At 43.0% G+C, this 22,384-nt stretch overlaps 1 protein-coding gene across 3 annotated transcripts in view; it reads right to left on the bottom strand.

Moving 5' to 3' along the window:
• Window positions 1–562: 562 nt before the first annotated feature.
• Window positions 563–22,384, bottom strand: part of asphd2 (aspartate beta-hydroxylase domain containing 2) — a 72,210-nt gene continuing 50,388 nt past the window's right edge. For all 3 annotated transcript variants that reach the window (XM_063034256.1, XM_063034257.1, XM_063034258.1), the window contains 2 exons: window positions 5,764–5,877; window positions 563–2,684 (listed from right to left, as the gene is read on the bottom strand). In XM_063034256.1, the coding sequence (XP_062890326.1) occupies window positions 2,575–2,684; window positions 5,764–5,877 (224 nt within the window). In that variant the 3' untranslated portion in view covers window positions 563–2,574. The remainder of the gene's footprint in view (window positions 2,685–5,763; window positions 5,878–22,384) is intronic.

Genomic DNA, 22,384 nt, shown 5'->3' with positions numbered 1-22,384 from the left:
TAAGACAGAAAGAGATTGGGATTTGATTTTGGGACTTTGATCAAGCAATCTCACAATATAAATCAACTGCAGAAATAGGATAGTGCCAGAAATCGAAAGATGAAAATCATTTGGATTTCGTAACTGCATAGCTCAGAGATTATTAAGCATTTCTCCAGGGTAGGGACCAGAACTCCAGGGCACAGGTTTAGGGTGAGAGGGGAAAGGTCTAAAAGGGACCTAAGGGGCAATATTTTCATGCAGAGGGTGGTGAATATACGGAATGAGCTGTCAGAAGTAGTGGTCGAGACAGGCACAATAATATCATTTAAGCAGCAGTTGGAGGTGCAGGGCTTAGAGGGATATGGATCAAGTGCAGGAACCTGGGACTGATTGGGTGGGCACTGTGGTTGGCATAGGCCAATTGGGCAAAGGGCCTTTATCCATGCATCTCTATCTCGACGTTGTCATACATCTCTATGACAACGGAGGCTCAAATGACCAACACAAAAATGGACAGCAAGTATAACTTTCACCCCTAATAAATTCAAGACGGAGGAATATTAACCTTGACCGAGAGGAAGAAAAACACAGCAATAAAACTTAATGTCTGATTTATTTCTTCAAATCTTGCACCAGCACAATTCCATGTGTACACATGCAACACATTAGCTATCATATATAGTAAAGTGCATCAATAGAAGTAATTTGCCCCGAGGTTTGGGGCAATCTTATGGCCAGATTGCACAACCAGAATGACTAGGCCAGCGGAGGTAAGCATACTTACGAAAATAACAGTCCATCATATGGAAATGTCAGACTCACAGGAGTAGGCAAGCATCACATTGCATCATGAAGAGCACAGATGTTAAACTGAATTCTGTGGCATTGCATTAATTCCTTTTAGACGCAAGTTCACATAATGCTAATTCACTGGTGGCACAAATAGAAAAGTAATACTTTACTACATTTGTAATCGAAGTATTTAACTGCAGCACTACAAGTTAAGTTCACGTGGTACAAAGAGCCTAGGCTTGGTTACAGCTGAATTAGGAAGATAGTTTCTCCTTTGGCAGCTCTTTAAAGTTCCAATCAAATTCAATTAAGTTTCATTCAAGCATAAATCTCCCATTCACAGCTGCCAAAAATTCAGTACAGCAGTTGACCTCTTTCCTATCTTTTGATGGGACAATCTTGTTCAGAGTTCACTAGGACAGGCAAAGCTCTAAGTATTTAACATGGACATGGTGATGGGAAATTGTTTGCAGTTCCTCTCTATACTTGCACAGGGTTCTGTGCTTTACAGTGATATCGTGAAGCCTGAAGCTAACGTCGTGGTGCAGCTCGTTTCACTACAGCCTCAACTTCTTCGCACACTGCTCACAAGTGGAAAAGTAACCTTCCAAACTCTGTAAACCATTTAGCTCCTTTGATTATGCCAAAGGAATAAAAACATAATTCTGGATTAATCATTTAATCCCAATGTACATTGATAAATAAAAAAATAATGGCCCCAAATGAGTCTTCTTCAGATCCAAGAAGCAAATTTTGTTTCATTAATCAATTAGATAAAAAAATAAAGGTAAACCTGTTGAACTTTTGAAACTCAATGATGATCTTTTTACTGTTACTGTGGCCAATGCATCAAATAATTTTCCAATCAATAAATGGGTCGATGAGAATAGTTATTTTTTTCACGAAGGATTTGCATTGCAAAAATAATTGTGATAATCACAATACTTCTAATGACATCCCTTCTTTTATACCTAGGATTCTCTGTATGACCTATCCATCTGTCATTTTCTCTGATGAGAACAGCTTTGTGTGTTATTTTCCTTTAATCCATTAATTTTTTAAAATATAAAACTAATACTTTATAATTTAAATATTGTTTTTCACTGCAAAATACATTAAAATTGCTGAGGTACAGAAGCGAGACAGTAAGCAGTCTGTGAGAAATGGCAAATTGATCTAGAAACTCCAAATCAGAGGAGTTTTTAACATGCTCAATTAGGTTTCTAATCCACTCAACCTGTATATGGACCCACAATCCCAGGAATTTCTTTGGAAAATTCTTGGACAGCTGTTGTGTTTTTCCAACTCAGTACCCACCCACTCCCACCCAACCCTGCCAAAATGAACACTGACAACTAGACGAACCGGGCCAGAAAACCCTTCACAGTGCCTAACCTGGATTATGTCTCACAGATGAGACAGTTTAAAATCAAAGTAATACACAGCTCAGAAAAAACGTCCTACTGGCTGCAACCCAGTGTGACAGAAATCAATTCGGCTGCACACCCTACCCCAATGACTAGTGGAAAGTAAAGGAATTTACCTTGTTAAAAAAATAAATCCGAAGCAATACATAAATAAATCTTGGACTTTTGTTTCTCCATCTAACCATTAACACGACAATGCGTGCAATTTCAGCAAATAAAGCTTATATTTTCCTTATTTTGCCCACTTATTTCTTTCTAATGAAATGAGAAAGGGCAGCAGGTCCAATGATCCAAAAGCCCTCATTCCATCCAGTGCTCCGTTCCTTCCGAGGTCTGCCACTCAGGAGGAAGAATAAAACAGGATTGAGTGGAGTCAGCGGGCCGGAGAGAAGATGAAGTCTAGAGCTTGGCGCTCGGTGGCTGCAACGTTTGGGTGCCACAAGTCGATCATGAAGACAACCCGTGGACCATCTTCAGCTGAACCTGCAACCACAAGGAACACTGTCAGGACTAGGTCTGACATTTCTTGGTTTGTCAGAAGATAAAGGATGGCAGCTGTCCAATGAGTTCTCATTTTGTACAACCAAAAGACCACATACGTAAGATAAAGAAGCAGAATCAGGCCATTTGGTCCATCGAGTATGCGCCACCATCCCATCTTGGATGATTTATTATCCCTGACAACTCCATTCTCCTGCCTTCTCCCAGTAACCTTCGACACCCTGACTGATCAAGAACCTATCAATCTCCACTTTAAATTGTTGGCCAGAAAGATCTACAGTCTACAAATTAGTGAATTCAAATGAGTCAAGGACAGTGGAAGCAGATAGACCAATTGTCTTTGTTCTTACCATGAGGGAGGAGATGGAGGCTGCCATTTTATGAAGAGACTGTGTTCTCCATCTTGTGAGTCAGTCGCTTGGCTTGATCAGTGTTTAAAATTTGACACAGTGATGCCTCAGGTAATCTGCTGAACTTGGGATCATTTCCAAATAAGAAGTTATTTATGGGTGTTCTTTGATTGGATATAACATACAGGTTTGTGAATGTTGGTCTGTGCGATTCAGCTGGTTGCTGAGTGAGAACAAAGAGCCATACAGATTGTCACTTGCTGGGAAGAAGGTAATAAATGGATGCTGGCCTGGACACTCGACCTGCAGCCAATGACACTGGATGCACTATCTGAATTGGTAGGAAATTAATATAAAAGTAGACGCTTCAAGTGTGCTGGCAGCGGTAACTCTGTAGGAGACCAACTATGGTGAATGTGAGGTGCCCCACAGACATGTGGAGATTCGAAACTGGACTACGAGGAACATGTGGCCAGCAGCAGAAACTCCTTTTTAACTTGTATTATATTTTCTGTTAGAAACATAGAAAACCTACAGCATAATACAGGCCCTTCGGCCCACAAAATTGTGCTGAACATGTCCCTACCTTAGAAATGACGGGGGTTACCCATAGCCCTATATTTTTCTAAGCTCCATGTACTTATCCAAAAGTCTCTTAAAAGACCCTATCGTATCTGCATCCACCACCATTGCCAGCAGCCCATTCCACGCACTCACCACTCTGTGTAAAAAATTTATACCTAACATCTCCTCTGTACCTACTCCCAAGCACCTTAAACCTGTGCCCTCTTGTGACAGCCATTTCAGCCCTAGGAAAAAGCCTCTGACTATCCATATGATCAATGCCTCTCATCATCTTATACAGCTCTATCAGGTCACCTCTCATCCTCCATCGCTCCAAGGAGAAAAGGCCGGGTTCACTCAACCTGTTTTCATAAGGCATGCTCCCCAATCCAGGCAACATCCTTGTAAATCTCCTCTGCACCCTTTCTATGGTTTCCACATCCTTTCTGTAGTGAGGCGACCAGAACTGAACACAGTACTCCAAGTGGGGTCTGACCAGGGTCCTATATAGCTGCAACATTACCTCTCGGCTCCTAAATTCAATTCCACGATTGATGAAGGCCAATACACCGTATGCCTTCGTAACCACAGAGTCAACCTGCGCAGCAGCTTTGAGTGTCCTATGGACTCGGACCCCAAGATCCCTCTGATCCTCTTCACTGCCAAGAGTCTTACTATTAATACTATATTCTGTCTTCCTATTTGACCTACCAAAATGAACCACTTCACACTTATCGGGGTTGAACTCCATCTGTTCTTTGATTGTTCAAGGAAGGTCAGGAAATCACACAGGTATCGATTGTGTAAGTTCAGATGTTCTTCCATCGGTAAGTACAGATTCTCCCTGTGCTTCACTGATCATTATTACAAGGAGAGATTCTTGTAACAAAATATACCTAGTGGCTTGGCCTCCACAGCCATCTGTGGCAATGAATTCTGTGGATTCACCACCCTCTGGCTAAAGAAATCGTCTTCATCTCTATTCTAAAGGGACATTCTGAGACTGTAACCTCTGGTCCACTCTGCCTAAGTCTTTCAATATTCAATTAGTTTCATTGAGACACCCTCTCATTCTTCTAAATTCCAGCAAGTACAAGCCCAGAGCCATCAAGTGTTCTTCATATGGCAACCCTATCACTCCCAGATTCATTCTCCTGAACCTCCTCTGGATCTTCTCCAATGCCAGCACATCCTTTCTTAGACAAGGAGCCCAAAACTGCTCAGACTACCCCAAGTCTGGTTTGACCGATGCCTTATCAACCCAAGCAGCTGCAGTAAACAGGATCCCACTTCCAATCGTTACCCACAAACTTGTATTGGGAAGTATTCTTGTGTTAATGAGGAGGCAGGAGAGGATGAGAGAACGTGTATAATGAGGAAAGTCTCTTGCTATATATATGGACTCTGGTATATTTCTCAAATGAATCTCAAGGGGTAAAGGTAAGGACATTCAATAATTCAGATTTATTCCATATCCCATTTAAACACTTTCTTCTGGATTGAAGTTTGGAAAGTTTTCTTGTCCTTCATGTCTTTATCTTAATTATTTATAACATAGAGCACAGAAACAACCCATTTACCACTTATATTCCACCTGAGATTCCTCCAACTCAGTCAGATATGCTGATTGGATTAAGAATATAGAACATTACAGTATAGATCCTTCAGCTCATGATGTTGTGCTGACCTTCTACCCTGCTTTAAGATCAATCTAACCCTCCATTTTCCTATCATCCATGTGCCTATCTAAAGACTGTCTTAGATGTCCCTAATGTACCTGCCACTAACACCACCCTGGCATCCAACCACCCACAACTCTCTGTATAAAAAAAAACTCAACTATACTAACTTTACTGAAAATTCACTGAACAATTACACACATGCAGGTGATCATAAAAATTATAAGTAGACACAGGAATATACCACTACAAGAAAAATACTAATTCTACACTGTAATCCAACAGCTCTTTGTACAGATTGTCCCTGTGGGATAACAGCCAGATGATGATTAAACCTCACTCCTCACTCCAACATGGAACTGGGACTCGACAGCCATCAGCACAGAGATCCTAGTGGATTTGAAATACGAGAAGGTGAATTTAAGTACGAGAAGTTAGTGAAACTGTGATCTTTAACTACAGCCTTACCTCCATGGAATGCTGTGTGAAGGAAGGAATCATCAAATAGCAAACATCGCCCTTCTGCCCAGCACTGGGGCTCTCCCCCTACCACCAGTTCACAGTTGCTGGGAACCTTCAAACCTGGAACAGCAGGAGACCACACTTACAATGAACATTCAGACAAGCATTGCCAAAGGAAAACAAGACATAATCTTAAATCTGTTGAGTATGATAGGTGCTGCCTGCTAACCAACACTATACCTGAATATACACGCCTCTTTATTGCTTACCTGCACTGCACTTACTGGTACACTTTATTCTCCATGGTTATTGTTTTACACACTGCACATTAATTGTTTGCCTCTCTTTGTTTATGTATAGTGTTTCATTAATCCTATAGTATTTTATTAATCCTATAGTGTTTCATCAATCCCATGTGTTTCATTAATTCATGTACATGCCATAAGAAAATGAATCGCAAGGTAGTGTTCAAAGGTTTATTTTATTATCAGAGTGTAACTCTGAGATTTGTCTTCTCCAGGTAGCCATTAAATACAGAAAACCACAGTAGTTGAAAGAAAGACAAATCCCCTTCACCCTCTAGTTGTAATCGCCCACTATACGAAAAGAAACAGAAACGTGCATCCTTTTACAACCTGCCCCCAACGTCCCTCTCTCATAAAAACTAAAAGATCACCCACATGGAGAAACGACAGCAAAAACATGTGTATATGTACTCTAATAAACTTACTTTCCTGTAATATGACTTAGATTTATTCTATCTCAATACACTGTGTAATGATTTGATCTGCATGAATAGTAGGCAAGACAAGCTCTTCGTCGAAATTTGGGACACGTAACAAGAATAAATCAGTACCATTCGGTTCTTAATAGAATCTGTGTTTGTGACATGTTGAACAATTTAAAACCAGGAAATGTAGTAATGCTTGGCACACGAGCATCATCAAACACCCCAGGTCCCTGAATGATTTTCTTCTGTTTCCCCACAGAAGCTAAGCTTCTGAGTACAGTAAGTGACCGGGTTATAACAACACCGCTCCTGAGTATTGTTCAGAGTATGAAGAGTCAGCCAGTTAGAAATAAACAAACACAGTGTGAGGCAGACGATCGTGGAAACTGCGGTGACGGAAGAGAGCACGAGTCCAGCAAGAGAGATTATTAGCCGGCCTCACTGACTCAAGAGCGCGAGCGAATGACTCAGCTCCACGTGGCCTCATCCGGCCCTTGATTGTCACAGCTCTGGGGAGCAGGTGTGGAGGGAAGGCAAGGGGGAAGTGCCCCGTTCTCACCCGGCACAAGATTCCGCCAGAAGCAGTTGTCAAATCCGTCCCGATCTATCCCATGGTGTCCCAGGCGCTTGTTCACGTGCCTCCAGGATTGTTTGTCTTGATTTCGAATTTCCAGCATCAATAGCTTTTAATCCTCAGTCAGACAGCTTACCAAAGACCAAGATGTATGCCAGTGATCCATGGCAAAATGTTGCACCTACCACAAAACTTCTAAATATACCTGTTCTGAATTACTCCCACTGTACTCCACAGCCTGTAATTTCCCTTGAAGTAATGAACTGTGTTAATGAACTAGTGATTTCTGAAGATGTAACTCTCAAGCACAGAGGTATGGTAACTTTAAGCAGACAAAGGTACATCACCATGGCAGAAGAAAGGAGGAGGGAGGACTCCAAACTGGGCTGAGATGTAGAGGACTGAGCTCCTTCTACCCAGCATCTTACTAGCAAACGTACAGTCACTGGGGAACAAGACTGAAGGCCTAAGAGCAAGATTGCTGTATCACAGAGAAATGAGAAATTGCTGTGTTTGATGACTGGCAGAGAAAAACTCCAAACCTGCTGGATTTGGCGATCAGACCCAATACATCAGATAGGCCAGACTTCTGATTTGGAGAAGGGTTTGCATTCCATGATAAAGTCTCAGTGGTGCTCAGACACAGTGGTTTTGGTCTTGTCACAGTCTTGTTCCCCCAACTGGATATCTAACATTTAAGTGCTGATTGTTCTACTTACCAACAGAATTCTCCTCTGTGATCCTGATCGCAGCTTACATATAGTGATGTTAACTATGTACGAGAGATATTGAATGCTGCTATCACCAAACTAGAACAGCCCACCTGATGCATTTCAAATCATAGTCGGCCACTTCAATCAGGCTTATTTGAAAAAATCTCTGCCCAATTACTATCAGCATATAACCTGTAGCACCAGAGGTCCCAACATGCTAGACCACAGTTATACTAAGATACAGAATGAGTACCGTTCCATGCTTGGACTGCAATTTCATAAATCTGATCACTTGGCTGTCCTTCTCCTAGCTGCATAGAGTATAGGGACAGGCTAAAGAGCAAGGCTCCAGAGTTGAGGACAACAAAAGAGGTGGTCACAGGAGGCAAAGGAGCGGCTAGAGGATTGCTTTGCGTCAGTGGACTGGCCTGTGTTCAAGCACCCAGAGGATCTTAATGAATACCCCATGATTGTCACGGACTTCATTAAAATGGTCGTGGATGAGTGAGGCCCCACAAAATCATTCCGTCTTCCTCAACCAGAAGCCGTGGATGAACCATGAAATTCACAATCTGCTGAGGGCCAGATCAGTGACATTAAGGTCCGGTGACTAAGTAAGATACAAGAGGTCAAAGTGTGACCTCCGGAAAGCCACTCCACACCCATATAACCATAACCATATAACAATTACAGCACAGAAATAGGCCATCTCGGCCCTTCTAGTCCGTGCCGAACTCTTACTCTCACCTAGTCCCACCGACCTGCACTCAGCCATAACCCTCCATTCCTTTCCTGTCCATACATCTATCCGATTTAACTTTAAATGACAACATCAAACCTGCCTGAATCACTTCTGCTGGAAGCTCGTTCCACACAGCTATCACAATTCACTTGGTTCATTTCTGACACCTCCCTCCCCTATCTTGATCTCTCTCTTTCCATCTCTGGAGACAAATTGCTGACCGACAGCTTTTATAAATCTACCAATTTGCAGTTACCTTGACTATATTCTGTCTCTGTAAAAATACCGAGGTGGTAATTCCAGACCAAACTTGAGTCATTGGGGATACTCGCCCCCAGGGCTTGAACACTATTACCTCTTACAAAGTAATATCAAGCAAAATAGATGACAACAAGTCTTCACTCCCAGATGAGCTCAATGTCTAAGCTTGCTCTGACTGCCAAAACATGGAGGAACCTTCATGAACTCCCACAGACCCCGATGACCGGCGATTTCAGTATCCAAGGCTAACATGACAGCATCCTTAAGGAGGGTGAACCCACAGAAAGCAGCCAGCTCACATGGGGTACCTGATCGAGTACTAAAGACCTGTGCTAATCAACTGGCTGGAGTGCTCACTAATATCTTTAACCTCTTACTTTGGCAGTCTGAGGTACCTGCCTGCTTCAAGCTTGGCTTCAATTATACAGGTGCCCGTGAAGAACCCTTCACTCAATCCTGGAACATCTGGACAGTGAGAATGCATACATGAGGATGCTTTTTATTAACCACAATTCGGCATTCTATACCATCATCCCCTCAAAACCAACTGATAAGCTTCAAGACCTTGGCCTCAATACCTCCACTGCAACTAGCTCCTCAATTTCCTCACTTGCACTCACTAGTCAGTTTGGATTGGGAACATCATCTCCTCCACAATCTACATCAGCACAGGAGCATCACAAGGCTGTGTGCTTAGCCCCCTGCTCTACTCACTTTATATTTATGACTGTGCGGCTAAGCACAGCTCCAATGCCATATTTAGTTATGCAGACGACACCACTGAGCTGATCTATTGACTTCAGGAGGAGGAAACTGGAGGACAATGAGGCAATCCTCATTGGGCAATCAGAGGTAGAGAGTGTCATCAGCTTTAAGTTCCTTGGTGTTATCATTTCAGAGGATTTGAACTGGGCTCAGCACGGCAGCACCACTACTTCCTTAGAAGTTTGCAAAGATTCAGCATGACAAATGTCTATAGATGTGTAGGGTATATTGAATGGTTGCATCATGGGCCAGTATGGAAACACCAAAGCACTTGAATGGGAAATCCTACAAAAAGTAGTGGATACTCCAAAAAATAAGCCTGTTATACTGATAAAGCCCTTTGTGAGTGGTTATGGTGAGTAACACTTTGGGTTCTTCTTCCATCTCCATCTGTAAGTAGGCCTCCACTAAGTCTACTATGCTGAGGTGCGTCCCCCCCAGAAAGGTTTGCAAAGGTATCCTCTACCCTGGGCAGAGGGTAGTGATCTACTTTCAGTACTGAGCTGATGGTGACCTTAAAATCACCACAGATCCTGACAGATACATTCCTTTTGGCTACTGAGACCACCAGCATTGTCATGGTTCCACTCAACCTTGGAAAGAATTCCCTCAGCCTCCATGCAATCTAGTTCACTGGTTATTTTATCACAAATTGTGTAAGGAACTGAAATGGCTTTGTAAAACTTTGGTGTGGCATTTTCTTCTAACGCTATTTTATCCTTGATATACAGTGGCATGCACAAGTTTGGGCACCCCTGGTCAAAATTTCTGTTACTGTGAATAGCTAAACGAGTAAAAGATGACCTGATTTCCAAAAGGCATAAAGTTAAAGATGACACATTTCTTTAATATTTTAAGCAAGATTACTTTTTTTATTTCCATCTTTCACAGTTTCAAAATAACAAAAAAGGAAAAGGGCCCGAAGCAAAAGTTTGGGCACCCTGCATGGTCAGTAATTAATAACACCCCCTTTGGCAAGTATCACAGCTTGTGAACGCTTTCTATAGCCAGCTAAGAGTCTTTCAATTCTTGTTTGGGGGATTTTCACCCATTCTTCCTTGCAAAAGGCTTCTAGTTCTGTGAGATTCTTGGGCTTGCATGTACTGCTCTTTTGAGGTCTATCCACAGATTTTCGATGATGTTTAGGTTGGGGGACTGTGAGGGCCATGGCAAAACCTTCAGCTTGCACCTCTTGAGGTAGTCCATCGTGGATTTTGAGGTGTGCTTAGGATCATTATTCCGTTGTAGAAGCCATCCTCTTTTCATCTTCAGCTTTTTTACAGACTGTGTGATGTTTGCTTCAGAATTTGCTGGTATTTAATTGAATTCATTCTTCCCTCTACCAGTAAATGCTCCCCGTGCCACTGGCTGCAACACAAGCCCAAAGCATGATCAATCCACACCTGTGCTTAACAGTTGGAGAAGTGTTCTTTTCATGAAATTCTGCACTCTTTTTTCTCCAAACATACTTTTGCTCATTGCGGCCAAAAAGTTCTATTTTAACTTCAACAGTCCACAGGACTTGTTTCCAAAATGTATCAGGCTTGTTTAGATGTTCCTTTGCAAGCTTCTGATGCTGAATCTTGTGGTGAGGATGCAGGAAAGGTTTTCTTCTGATGACTCTTCCATGAAGGTCATATTTGTGCAGGTGTCGCTGCACAATAGAACAGTGCACCACCACTTCAGAGTCTGCTAAATCTTCCTGAAGGTCTTTTGCAGTCAAACAGGGGTTTTGATTTGCCTTTCTATCAATCCTATGAGCAGTTCTCTCGGAAAATTTTCTTGGTCTTCCAGACCTCAACTTGACCTCCACCGTTCCTGTTAACTGCTATTTCTTAATTACATTACGAACTGAGGAAACGGCTACCTGAAAATGCTTTGCTATCTTCTTTTAGCTTTCTCCTGTTTTGTGAACATCAATTATTTTAATTTTCAGAGTGCTAGGCAGCGGCTTAGAGGAGCCCATGGCTGCTGATTGTTGGGACAAGATTTGAGGAGTCATGGTATTTATAAAGCTTTGAAATTTGCATAACCTGGCCTTTCCTAATGATGATTGTGAACAAGCCATAGCCCTAACAAGCTAATGAAGGTCTGAGACCTTGGTAACAGTTATCTGAGAGCTCAAATCTCTTGGGGTGCCCAAACTTTTGCATGGTGCTTCTTTCCTTTTTTTCACTCTAAAATTGTACAAAACAAAAATAATACACTAACCTTGCTTAAAATGCTGAAAAGAATATTTCATCTTTAACTTTATGACTTTTGGAGATCAGTTCATCTTCTACTCACATAACTATTCATTGTAACAGAAATTTTGACCGGGGTGCCCAAACTTTTGCATGCCACTGTATTTGAGTTTTATGGTGCCATCCTTGAACACTGCTCTGGCATCATCAAGTATCTTTCTTAATTCACCTCCAGTTGACTCTATTTTAGATTGTGGCATGCAAATGATGGATGGATCTCCAATCAAGTTGTAGTTATCTCAGCCAATCATGATCCCACAATGCTGGCCCTCCTATTTTTACCACATACAAACTCAATGTGCCTTGTTGGTTGCTGTTACGAATGTCATTCCCACAGGAGCTATCTTTTCTCCAGTATAAGTTCTCTGTTGTATATCAGCAGGCTCCAGTTCAGTATCTTTGAAATGCCATTGAACCTCATTTTGTGGAATGACTAGAACAGCTGAGCCAGTGTCCAGCACTATTTCAATTAATTTGCTGTTCACTTCTGGTGTAAGCTATATTGCTTGTCTGTTGTTAGTTTTCAGATCGTAAATCTCAACACCGCACACAGTCTGTGTCACTCTCATCATTTTAAGATTTTCCATTGACAGCATGCAGATTAGCAACACACATCAAAGTTGCTGGTGAACGCAGCAGGCCAGGCAGCATCTCTAGGAAGAGGTACAGTTGACGTTTCAGGCCGAGACCCTTCGTCAGGACTAACTGAAGAAAGAGCTAGTAAGAGATTTAAAAGTGGGAGGGGAAAGGGGAGATCCAAAATGATAGGAGAAGACAGGAGGGGGAGGGATGGAGCCAGGAGCTGGACGGGTGATTGGCAAAAGGGATATGAGAAGATCATGAGACAGGAGGCCCAGGGAGAAGGAAAAGGGGGAGGGGGGGAAAACCCAGAGGATGGGCAAGGGGTATAGTTGGAGGGACAGAGGGAGAAAAAGGAGAGAGAAAGAGTGTGTGTATATAAATAAATAATGGAGGGGGTACAAGGGGGAAGTGGGGCATTGGCGGAAGTTAGAGAAGTCAATGCTCATGCCATCAGGTTGGAGGCTACCCAGACGGAATATAAGGTGTTGTTCCTCTAACCTGAATGTGGCTTCATCTTTACAGTAGAGGAGGCCGTGGATAGACATGTCAGAATGGGAATGGGATGTGGAATTAAAATGTGTGGCCACTGGGAGATCCTGCTTTCTCTGGCAGACAGAGCGTAGGTGTTTAACAAAACGACCTCCCAGTCTGCGTTGAGTCTCGCCAATATATAGAACGCCACATCAGGAGTGCCGGACGCAGTATATCACCCCAGCCGACTCACAGGTGAAGTGTCGCCTCACCTGGAAGGACTGTCTGGGGCCCTGAATGGTGGTCAGGGAGGAAGTGTAAGGGCATGTGTAGCACTTGTTCCGCTTACAAGGATAAGTGCCAGGAGGGAGATCCGTGGGGAGGAATGGGGGGGACAAATGGACAAGGGAATCGCGTAGGGAGCGATCCCTGCGGAAAGCGGGGGGGGGGGTAGGGAAAGATGTGTTTAGTGGTGAGATCCCGTTGGAGGTGGCGGAAGTTACGGAGAATAATATGTTGGACCCGGAGGCTGGTGGGCTGGTAGGTGAGGACCAGGGGAACCCTATTCCAAGTGGGGTGATGGGAGGATGGAGTGAGAGCAGATGTGCGTGAAATGGGGGAGATGTGTTTGACAGCAGAGTTGATGGCGGAGGAAGGGAAGCCCCTTTCTTTAAAAATGGAGGACATCTCCCTCGTCCTGGAATGAAAAGCCTCATCCTGAGAGCAGATGCGACGGAGGTGGAGGAATTGCAAGAAGGGGATGGCATCTTTGCAAGAGACAGGGTGAGAAGAGGAATAGTCCAGATAGCTGTGAGAGTCAGTAGGCTTATAGTAGATATCAGTAGATAAGCTGTCTCCAGAGATAGAGACAGAAAGATCTAGAAAGGGGAGGGAGGTGTCGGAAATGGACCAGGTAAACTTGAGGGCAGGGTGAAAATTGGGGGCAAAGTTAATGAAGTCAACGAGTTCAGCATGCATGCAGGAAGCAGTGCCTGAAGACCCACATCATCAGGTTCAGGAATAGTTACTACCCCTCAACTTCACTCGCTGCATCACTGAACTATTCCCATAACCTACAGACTCACTTTCAAGGACTCAATATTTATTGCTTAATTTTTTCTCTTTATCTAGTTTTAGAATTTAGGAGAAGATCTGATGACATTTTAGGTAATATTTATGCAGAAATAGACAAAAAATTCTACAGGGTTCACAAACTTTCTAGCACCACTTTATATGTCACCTTATACTACCCTGAGGTTAATTTTCTTGCAGGCATTCACAGTAGAACATAGAAATACAAGAAAATCAATAAAAAACAACACACAACCAATGTGGAAAAGACAAACTGTGCAAATATGAAAAAAACTATTGATACCATTCTAATAAGACAAATTTTAGAAAATACTATGTACACTCAAACACACTTTGATTAACACTACCTAGGAGGACAGAAGGAAGAGCAATAACAGACATAAGAATTACAAACACGTCAGATAAAACTTCTAAGGATATATTTTCATCAACAAAAACAGAATTTACCATGACATGTGATCATATGCAATGCTGATAAGAAGTTCACACCACCAAACTTAACTGAAAGCACAACCCAGAAAAATGAAGGAATGATCACTATAGAAGGAAAAGTTAACTAATGAAAGAACATGGCTGTCCATGGAAGACATCCCCACAATCTGAGCAGACTAGATGTTGACAAGGAAGCATCAAACGCCTGGCTTAGAGTTGGAGACTTCTTCCAAGAAACAGAGGGGTTCCCTGTGGCAATATAGAACCAGGTGGCTAACACAAAAAAATTATCAAAAATAAATAATAAAAGACCAACAAATTCAAGACAATAAATGCAGAAAATGCCAAGAGAAACCAGAAACAATCCAACAGATTACAGGATCCTGCAGCAGTTTTACTCAATCTGATTACTTACACAGGCACAATCAAATGGCAAACATCGAATGGCCTGTATTGTGCTGTAGGTTTTCTATTCACCAAAATCTTCCTTTAAAACAGAAACTCATAAAAGACAACACAGACAAAATGCTGGAGGAACTCAGCAGGCCAGGCAGTATCTATGGAAACGAGTACAGTCAACATTTCGGGCTGAAACCCTGGCAAGACTGGAGAAAAAAAGCTGAGGAGTAGATTTTTGTGTTGCTTGGATTTTCAGCATCACCAGATGTTTTCTTGTTTGTTCTCATAAAAGACGCCATACTTACTATAAATACAAACTTGGTGCAGTTTTAGAGTCAGAATCCCACAAATTATATTACAACATCCATTATTACAGATAGGACAATACATAATAACAACACAGATATAATAATACAGGATAAACAAGCATACAAGGATACACAACTTAATTAATAGATATTGCCATTCCAAACACATATAACATACAGAAATTGATATGAGAAACACCAGAAATATGCTGAATTAAAGGAGGACTTTGAAAGACTTTGGAACATGAACATGGTATACATTGTCTCAATAGTAATATCTACAACTGGTAATATCCTAAACTTGCTACAAAATAGCATTAAAAAATTGGGCCTATAAAGCAATATTTATGTAAATCTTGAGAAAGTCACCATTAAACAGCACTAGAGCAGTCAGAAAGTTCCTAGCAACTGAAAAATGAGTTTGCTTAGCTATGTCCATACCTCAGGTTTTACCAGCCTGAGCTGAGAAAAACTAATAAATAATATTGAGAACGTGAGTTGCAAAGTCTTCGAAAGTGAGTCCATAGGTTGCTTACCAAGTTAAGAGCCCATGGTATTACAGGAAAGTAACTGGCATGATGATTAGAGCACTGGCTGATTAGCAGGAGTTAGCGAGTGGGAATAAAAGGATCCCTTTCTGATTGGCCGCCACGGACTAGTGGTGATCCGCAGGGGTCGGTATTGGGACTGCTTTTTATGCTGTATATATATGATTTAGATGATGGAATAGATGGTTTTGTTGCCAAGCTTTCAGATGATATGAAGACTGGTGGAGGGGCAGCTGGTATTGAGGAAATAGGTAGGCTGCAGAAGGACTTAGGTAGATTGGGAGAATGGGCAAGAAAATGGCAAATGAAGTGGAATGTTGGAAAATACATGGTCATGCACTTTGGTAGAAGAAATAAATGTGCAGACTATTTTCTTAATGGGGAGAAAATCCAGAAATCTAAGGTGCAAAGGGACTTGGGAGTCCTTGTGCAGAACACCCTAGAGGTTAACCAGCAGGTAGAGTCCATGGTGAGCAAGGCAAATGCAATGTTAGCATTCATTTCAAGAGGTCTAGAATATAAGAGCAGGGGCTGAGGCTTTATAAGGCACTGGTGAGGCCTCACCTTGAGTATTGTGATCAGTTCTGGGCTCCTCAACTCAGGAAAAATGTGCTGGCTTGCAAAAGGTTCAGAGGAGGTTCACGAGGATGATTCCGGGATGGAAAGGGTTATCATATGAGGAACGTTTGATAGCTCTGGGTCTGTACTCGCTGGAATTTAGAAGGATGAGGGAGGACTCATTGAAACCTTTTGAATGTTGAAAAGCCCAGACAGAGTAGATGTGGAAAGGATGTTTCCTATGATGGGGGAGTCTAAGACAAGAGAACACATCATCAGGATAAAGGAGCTTCCATTTAAAACAGAGATGCAGAGGAACTTCATTTATCCAGAGGGAGGTGAATTTGTGGAATTTATTACCAGAGGCAGCTGTGGAGGCCAGCGTGATGGGTGAATTTAAGGCAGAGCTTAATAGGTTCTTGACTGGACACAGATCCTATCTAGGGAGAAGGGTGGGGAGTGGGGCTGAGGAGGGGAAAGAAAGGATTAGCCATGATTGAGTGGCGGAGCAGACTAAATGCGCCAAATGGCCTAATTCTGCTCCTGTCTTATGGTCTATACCTCTTCCCACCCTGTCTCCTGTAAAAATGTTATTCTGTTTTTGCAGTTGCTTCTTCTCCGCCACATCTGTTCCCAGGATGTGGTTTTCCTTACCAGGACATCAGCGATGTCCTCCTTCTTCAAAGAACGGGGTTTCCCTTCCTCCACTATTGATGCTGCCCTCACCCACATCTCCTCAATCTCCTGGACATCAGCGCTCACTGCATCTTCAGGCTGCCATAAACAGCGATAGTTCCCTTTGTCCTTACTACCACCCTATGAGCCTCCGTATCCAATACATTATTCTCTGTAACTTCCTCCATCTCTGAAAGAATCCTACTACCAAACACATCTTTACATCCCCATCCCCACTCAATGCTTTCTGCAGAGATCGCTCCCTCCACAATTCCCTTATCCGTTCCTCCTTCCTGGCACATATCACCTGCAAGCAACCAAAGTACTACACCTGCCCATTCAACTCCATTCAGGACCCTAAACAGTCCTTCCAGGTGAGGCAACACTTTTAGCTGTGAATCTGCTAGAATCGCTTATTGTATCCAGTACCCCCGATGTGGCCTCCTTTACATTGTTGAACACCTTCATTCTATCCACTACAAGTGGGGCTTCCTGGTAGCCAAACATTTTAATTCCAATTCCGATTCCAACATGTTGGTCCAGGGCCTCCTCTTGTGCCACCCTCAGGGTGGAAGAGTAACACCTTAGATTCTGTCTGGGTAGCCTCCACCCTGACGTCATGAATATTGATTTCTCCTTCCGGCAAAAAAAACTCCCTCTCCCCTCTTCGGGGCGAAGTTAAGGTGGCACTCAATGGTAACTCCTTTGCTTGCATCTTCGGAGACAGCTTTATTTCTATCTTTAATATCTCTTTTTGTTCCTTTTCAGGGTGTGGAAGACCCTGACCTGGAGTTACACTCTGACTTTGGCTCTTTGCGGAAATAGGACCTGCTCTCAGGGCCTAACGACCAGCTGCTTTTTGATATCCCAAGGACACAGCCTGGGAAGACTAGCATGCCTTCAGGGTTCCGGGATTCCATGGCTCTGAGGACGTGGTGATTCTAGGCCGGTGCCCCTGACTGACGTGTGACGGGACCCTGAGTTACCCCTATGAACTGTGCTTTTGAAAAGAGACAGAGAGAGTTATTTACCACCGACAGCTTGTTTGTAAAAGAGAGAGAGAGGCGAAGATTAACGGTTGGACTGTCACTTTAAGGCACTGGAAGTAACTTTGGATTTCTACTGAGTTGGAGTTGGAGACAGTACTGAGCAGCTCATAAGTTGCTATGGTGACCGAAGGCGGTGTTATTTAATGGACACACGATGTTATGATTTTCAGCAGGTTGTTGACACTTCTCAAGGACAGTTCACCTGCTTGTGCATTTCTTCACAGAGAGAGGAAGGAGGGATTATTTGAATTACAGTAGATGATCAGCACAGGAAGTTAAAATAGGAGGTCAGATAATATAGACCTCAGACACATGTTTGGACACTGAATGAGCATTGTTGTGCTCGCAGAAAAAGTGGGTTTTGGAGGATCGATCAGGCGGATCGATCCATCGCTCTTGCAGCGGAAAGAGGAAAAGGGTTGACTGGTGGGGAGTTGTCCATGTGTCTACCCTCACCTGGGGGATAGCTCCACCACAGAAAACCGGCCCCCTTTGTTAAAGTCACAGTCGGTGACTTTTAAAGGAGTTCGACGGACACCGAAAAGATCGACGGCGTCAGCTCACCAGAAGACTCAAATCTCTCCCTCTCTCTCTCTCCATCACTACTCAACTCAATACCATGAACTGAACTGAGAACTGAACTGAACTGAACTGAACTTTACACATCATCGTAAGACTGTATCTTTTTACTCCTGGACTTTAAGAAGCTTGGTTTTTCATACATATTTTTCCACACTTACTGATATACTTACTTATATATATAAAATCATTGCTAATCTGTTTGATTTATCTAGATTTATATTACTGTATTGCATAGTTACTAATAAATATTATTAGTTTATAGAAATATTGGACTTCAAAGTGTTTTCCATCTCTGCTGGTTCTTTATTCCCATCACGGGGTTCCTGAATTGGGAGCTGCGGGTTAGCTGCTGGGGATTGTGTGACTGGAGAGCTGTTCCTTTTTGGTGCCGACTCTCTGGGCGCAGAGCTCAGAATAAGTGACGCAACCGACTTTTAATTCAGTGAATTGTTTGTTATGTTTCCCCTTTTGCTGTGAAACGGGGACACCTCTTTTTCCCTTATTTGGGTATGTTATCGGATGAATGAGTAGTCTTTGGAATACTGCAAATCTGTGTTTTTATTGATGCTTTGCTGCACGCTTGAGTGCTCGGTGGAAGGTGCTGGTGGGGGTTATTGCTTTGCTGCTGCTTGTGTGTGGGAGGGGGGATGCTGGGGGGAGGTTTGGGGTTCTAATGTTTTAACTGTCATTCATTCTTTGGGGCACTCCTTTTTTTACGGATGTCTGCAAAGAAAAAGAATTTTAGGATGTATATTGTATAAATTTCTCTGACACTAAATGCACCGATTGAAACCTATTCCCTACTCTGGCCTCTAACCTCTTCTCACCTGCCTGTCATCTTCTCCTGGGTCCCCTCCTCCTTCCCTTTCTCCTGTGGTCCACTCTCCTCTCCTATCAGATTCTTTCTTCTCCAGCCCTTGACCTTTCCTACCCACCTGGCTTCACCATGACCTCCTGGCTGCCTTCCTTCCTCCCCCCACCAACCTTTTTACTCTGGCAACTTCCTTTTTCCTTCCCAGATCTGAAAAAAGGATCTCAGCTGAAAACGTCGACTGTTTGTACATTTCCACAGATGCTGCCTGACCTGCTGAGTTCCTCCGGTATTTTGTGTGTGTGTATGGCTTATTTACACAGACTGACTGTACGTACATAACGTGATTGTAGGTGCAGGAGCATCTGTACACAAGGCGACTCTAACATGATAATATGATAACATGAACATGATAACATGACAAAGTGACCGTTAGCAAGAGGAACTCTTCTAGTTAGCAGCAGGGCCTGTGAAAAGACAATAGCACAGTGACTGTATCAGAGTAGTACGAGGTGTGGAGTGTAAATGTGAAGTGGCAGTGCATGGGGGGGATGAAGGGTAGTGAGGGGCTGTGGAGTGGAGTGTCTGGTGCCACCCTCTCCTTCACCATTCCCATTTCCCTCTTTCACTTTATCTCCTTACCTGCCCTCTGGTACTCCAACCCTTTCCTTTTCTTCCATGGACTTCTATCCTCTCCTACCAGATTCTCCCTCCTCCAGCCCTTTATCTCTTTCACCAATCGACTTCCCATTTGTTCACTTCAGTCCTCCCTCTCTCTCGGTTTCACCTATTTTGTATTTCTTCCTCCCTTTCTCCCACCTTCTTACTCTGACTTCTCATTTTTTTCTCCAGTCCTGATGAAGGGTCTTAACCCAAAATGTTGACTACTGTTTACTCTTTTCCACAGATGCTGCCTGACCTGCTGAATACCTCCATCATTTTGCGTGTGTTACTTAGATTTCCAACATCTGCAGATTTTTCTCTTGTTTGTGATGTAGATGGTGTTGGGTTAGAGAGTGGAGATACTACTTGGGGAAAGTAACTGGTTTTGAGTCTGGTGGTCCTGATGTGGATGCTGAGTAGCCTCCTCCCTAATAGGAGTCAGACAAACAGTCCATAAGCAGGATGTGTGGAATCCTTGCTGGCTTTTACCAGCACCTTCCTGTGTATACTGTATGTCCTTGATGAACTCTAATTCACAATTACAAACAACTTGCCCATTCAGTAATCCAGAACGATACCTCATTGCTTCAAGTATCAGCCAATGGCTGATTCCAGCACAGCAGTGAAAACTCAGAGGTCACCAAGTCTCAATCAATAGTTCAAAAAAAGCAGACAAATTCAAAGATAAAATATTGATGCAAACAGGTTTATACACAAAGTGGACACAATTGATCCTGACAAATGCAGATAACAGTTTGATTCAATATTAGACTTCTGCTAAAGAATACGGATTTAGATCCATGAGGTGAAAAAAAGAAAATTCCACTGGATGAAAGTTTGACACAACATTTGTGAAATTCAGCAGCTATCAGCCCAACACTAATTAGTAGTTTCAGTCAGAAACAATACAGAAGACAGCTGAGATGAATGAGAAATGGGAAGACACTAGATTCCTGTTCTGAACACGGTGGGAGTATGTGGGAAGACACTAGATTCCTGTTCTGAACGCGGTGGAAGTATGTGGGAAGACACTAGATTCCTGTTCTGAACGCGGTGGGAGTATGTGTGAAGACACTAGATTCCTGTTCTGAACACGGTGGGAGTACGTGGGAAGAACTAGATTCTTGTTCTGAACACGGTGGGAGTACGTGGGAAGACACTAGATTCCTGTTCTGAACACGGTGGGAGTACGTGGGAAGACACTAGATTCCTGTTCTGAACACAGTGGGAGCATGTGGAAGACACTAGATTCCTGTTCTGAACGTGGTGGGAGTATGTGTGAAGATATTAGATTCCTGTTCTGAATGTGGTGGGAGTATGGGAAGAACTAGATTTTGTTCTGAACATGGTGGGAGCGTGTGGGAAGGCACCAAATTCCTGTTACGAACACGGTGGGAGTATGTGGGAAGAACTAGATTCTTGTTCTGAACACAGTGGGAGCATGTGGAAGACACTAGATTCTTGTTCTGAACGTGGTGGGAGTATGCGGGAAGACACTAGATTCCTGTTCTGAACGCGGTGGGAGTATGTGTGAAGACATTAGATTCCTGTTCTGAACGTGGTGGGAGTATGGGAAGAACTAGATTCTTGTTCTGAACATGGTGGGAGTACGTGGAAGACACTAGATTCCTGTTCTGAACATGGTGGGAGTATGGGAAGAACTAGATTTTTGTTCTGAACATGGTGGGAGCGTGTGGGAAGGCACCAGATTCCTGTTCCGAACACGGTGGGAGTATGTGGGAAGAACTAGATTCTTGTTCTGAACACAGTGGGAGCATGTGGAAGACACTAGATTCTTGTTCTGAACGTGGTGGGAGTATGCGGGAAGACACTAGATTCCTGTTCTGAACGCGGTGGGAGTATGTGTGAAGACACTAGCTTCCTGTTCTGAACATGGTGGGAGTATGTGGGAAGACTCTAGATTCTTGTTCTGAACATGGTGGGAGTATGTGGGAAGACATTAGATTTTTGTTCTGAACACGGTGAGAGTACATGGGAAGACACTAGAATCTTGTTCTGAACGTGGTGGGAGTACGTGGGAAGACACTAGGTTTTTGTCTTGAACACGGTGGGAATATGTGGGAATGGCTGATAGGCAGGAGGCAGTGAGTGGGAATAAAGGGGGCTTTTTCTGTTTGGCTCCCATTGACTAGTGGTGTTCCTCAGGGGTCAGTATTGGGACCGCTACTTTTCACATTGTTTGTCAATGATTTAGATAATGGAGTTGATAGCTTTGTAGCAAAGTTTGCGGATGATACGAAGATAGGTGGAGGGGTAGGTAGTGCTGAGGAAGCAATGCAATTGCAGAACACTTAGACAGATTGGAAGAATGGGCAAAAAAAGTGGCAGATGGAATATGGTGTTGGAAAATGTATGATAATGCAATTTGGTAAACCGAACAATAGTGCAGAATATTATCTAAATGGGGA

This window comes from Mobula hypostoma, chromosome 27 (genome assembly GCF_963921235.1).
Source record: "Mobula hypostoma chromosome 27, sMobHyp1.1, whole genome shotgun sequence".
Lineage (NCBI taxonomy): Eukaryota > Metazoa > Chordata > Chondrichthyes > Myliobatiformes > Myliobatidae > Mobula > Mobula hypostoma.
The sequence above is the reverse complement of the archived record's forward strand: the minus strand, read 5'-3'. Positions and strand labels throughout refer to the sequence as shown.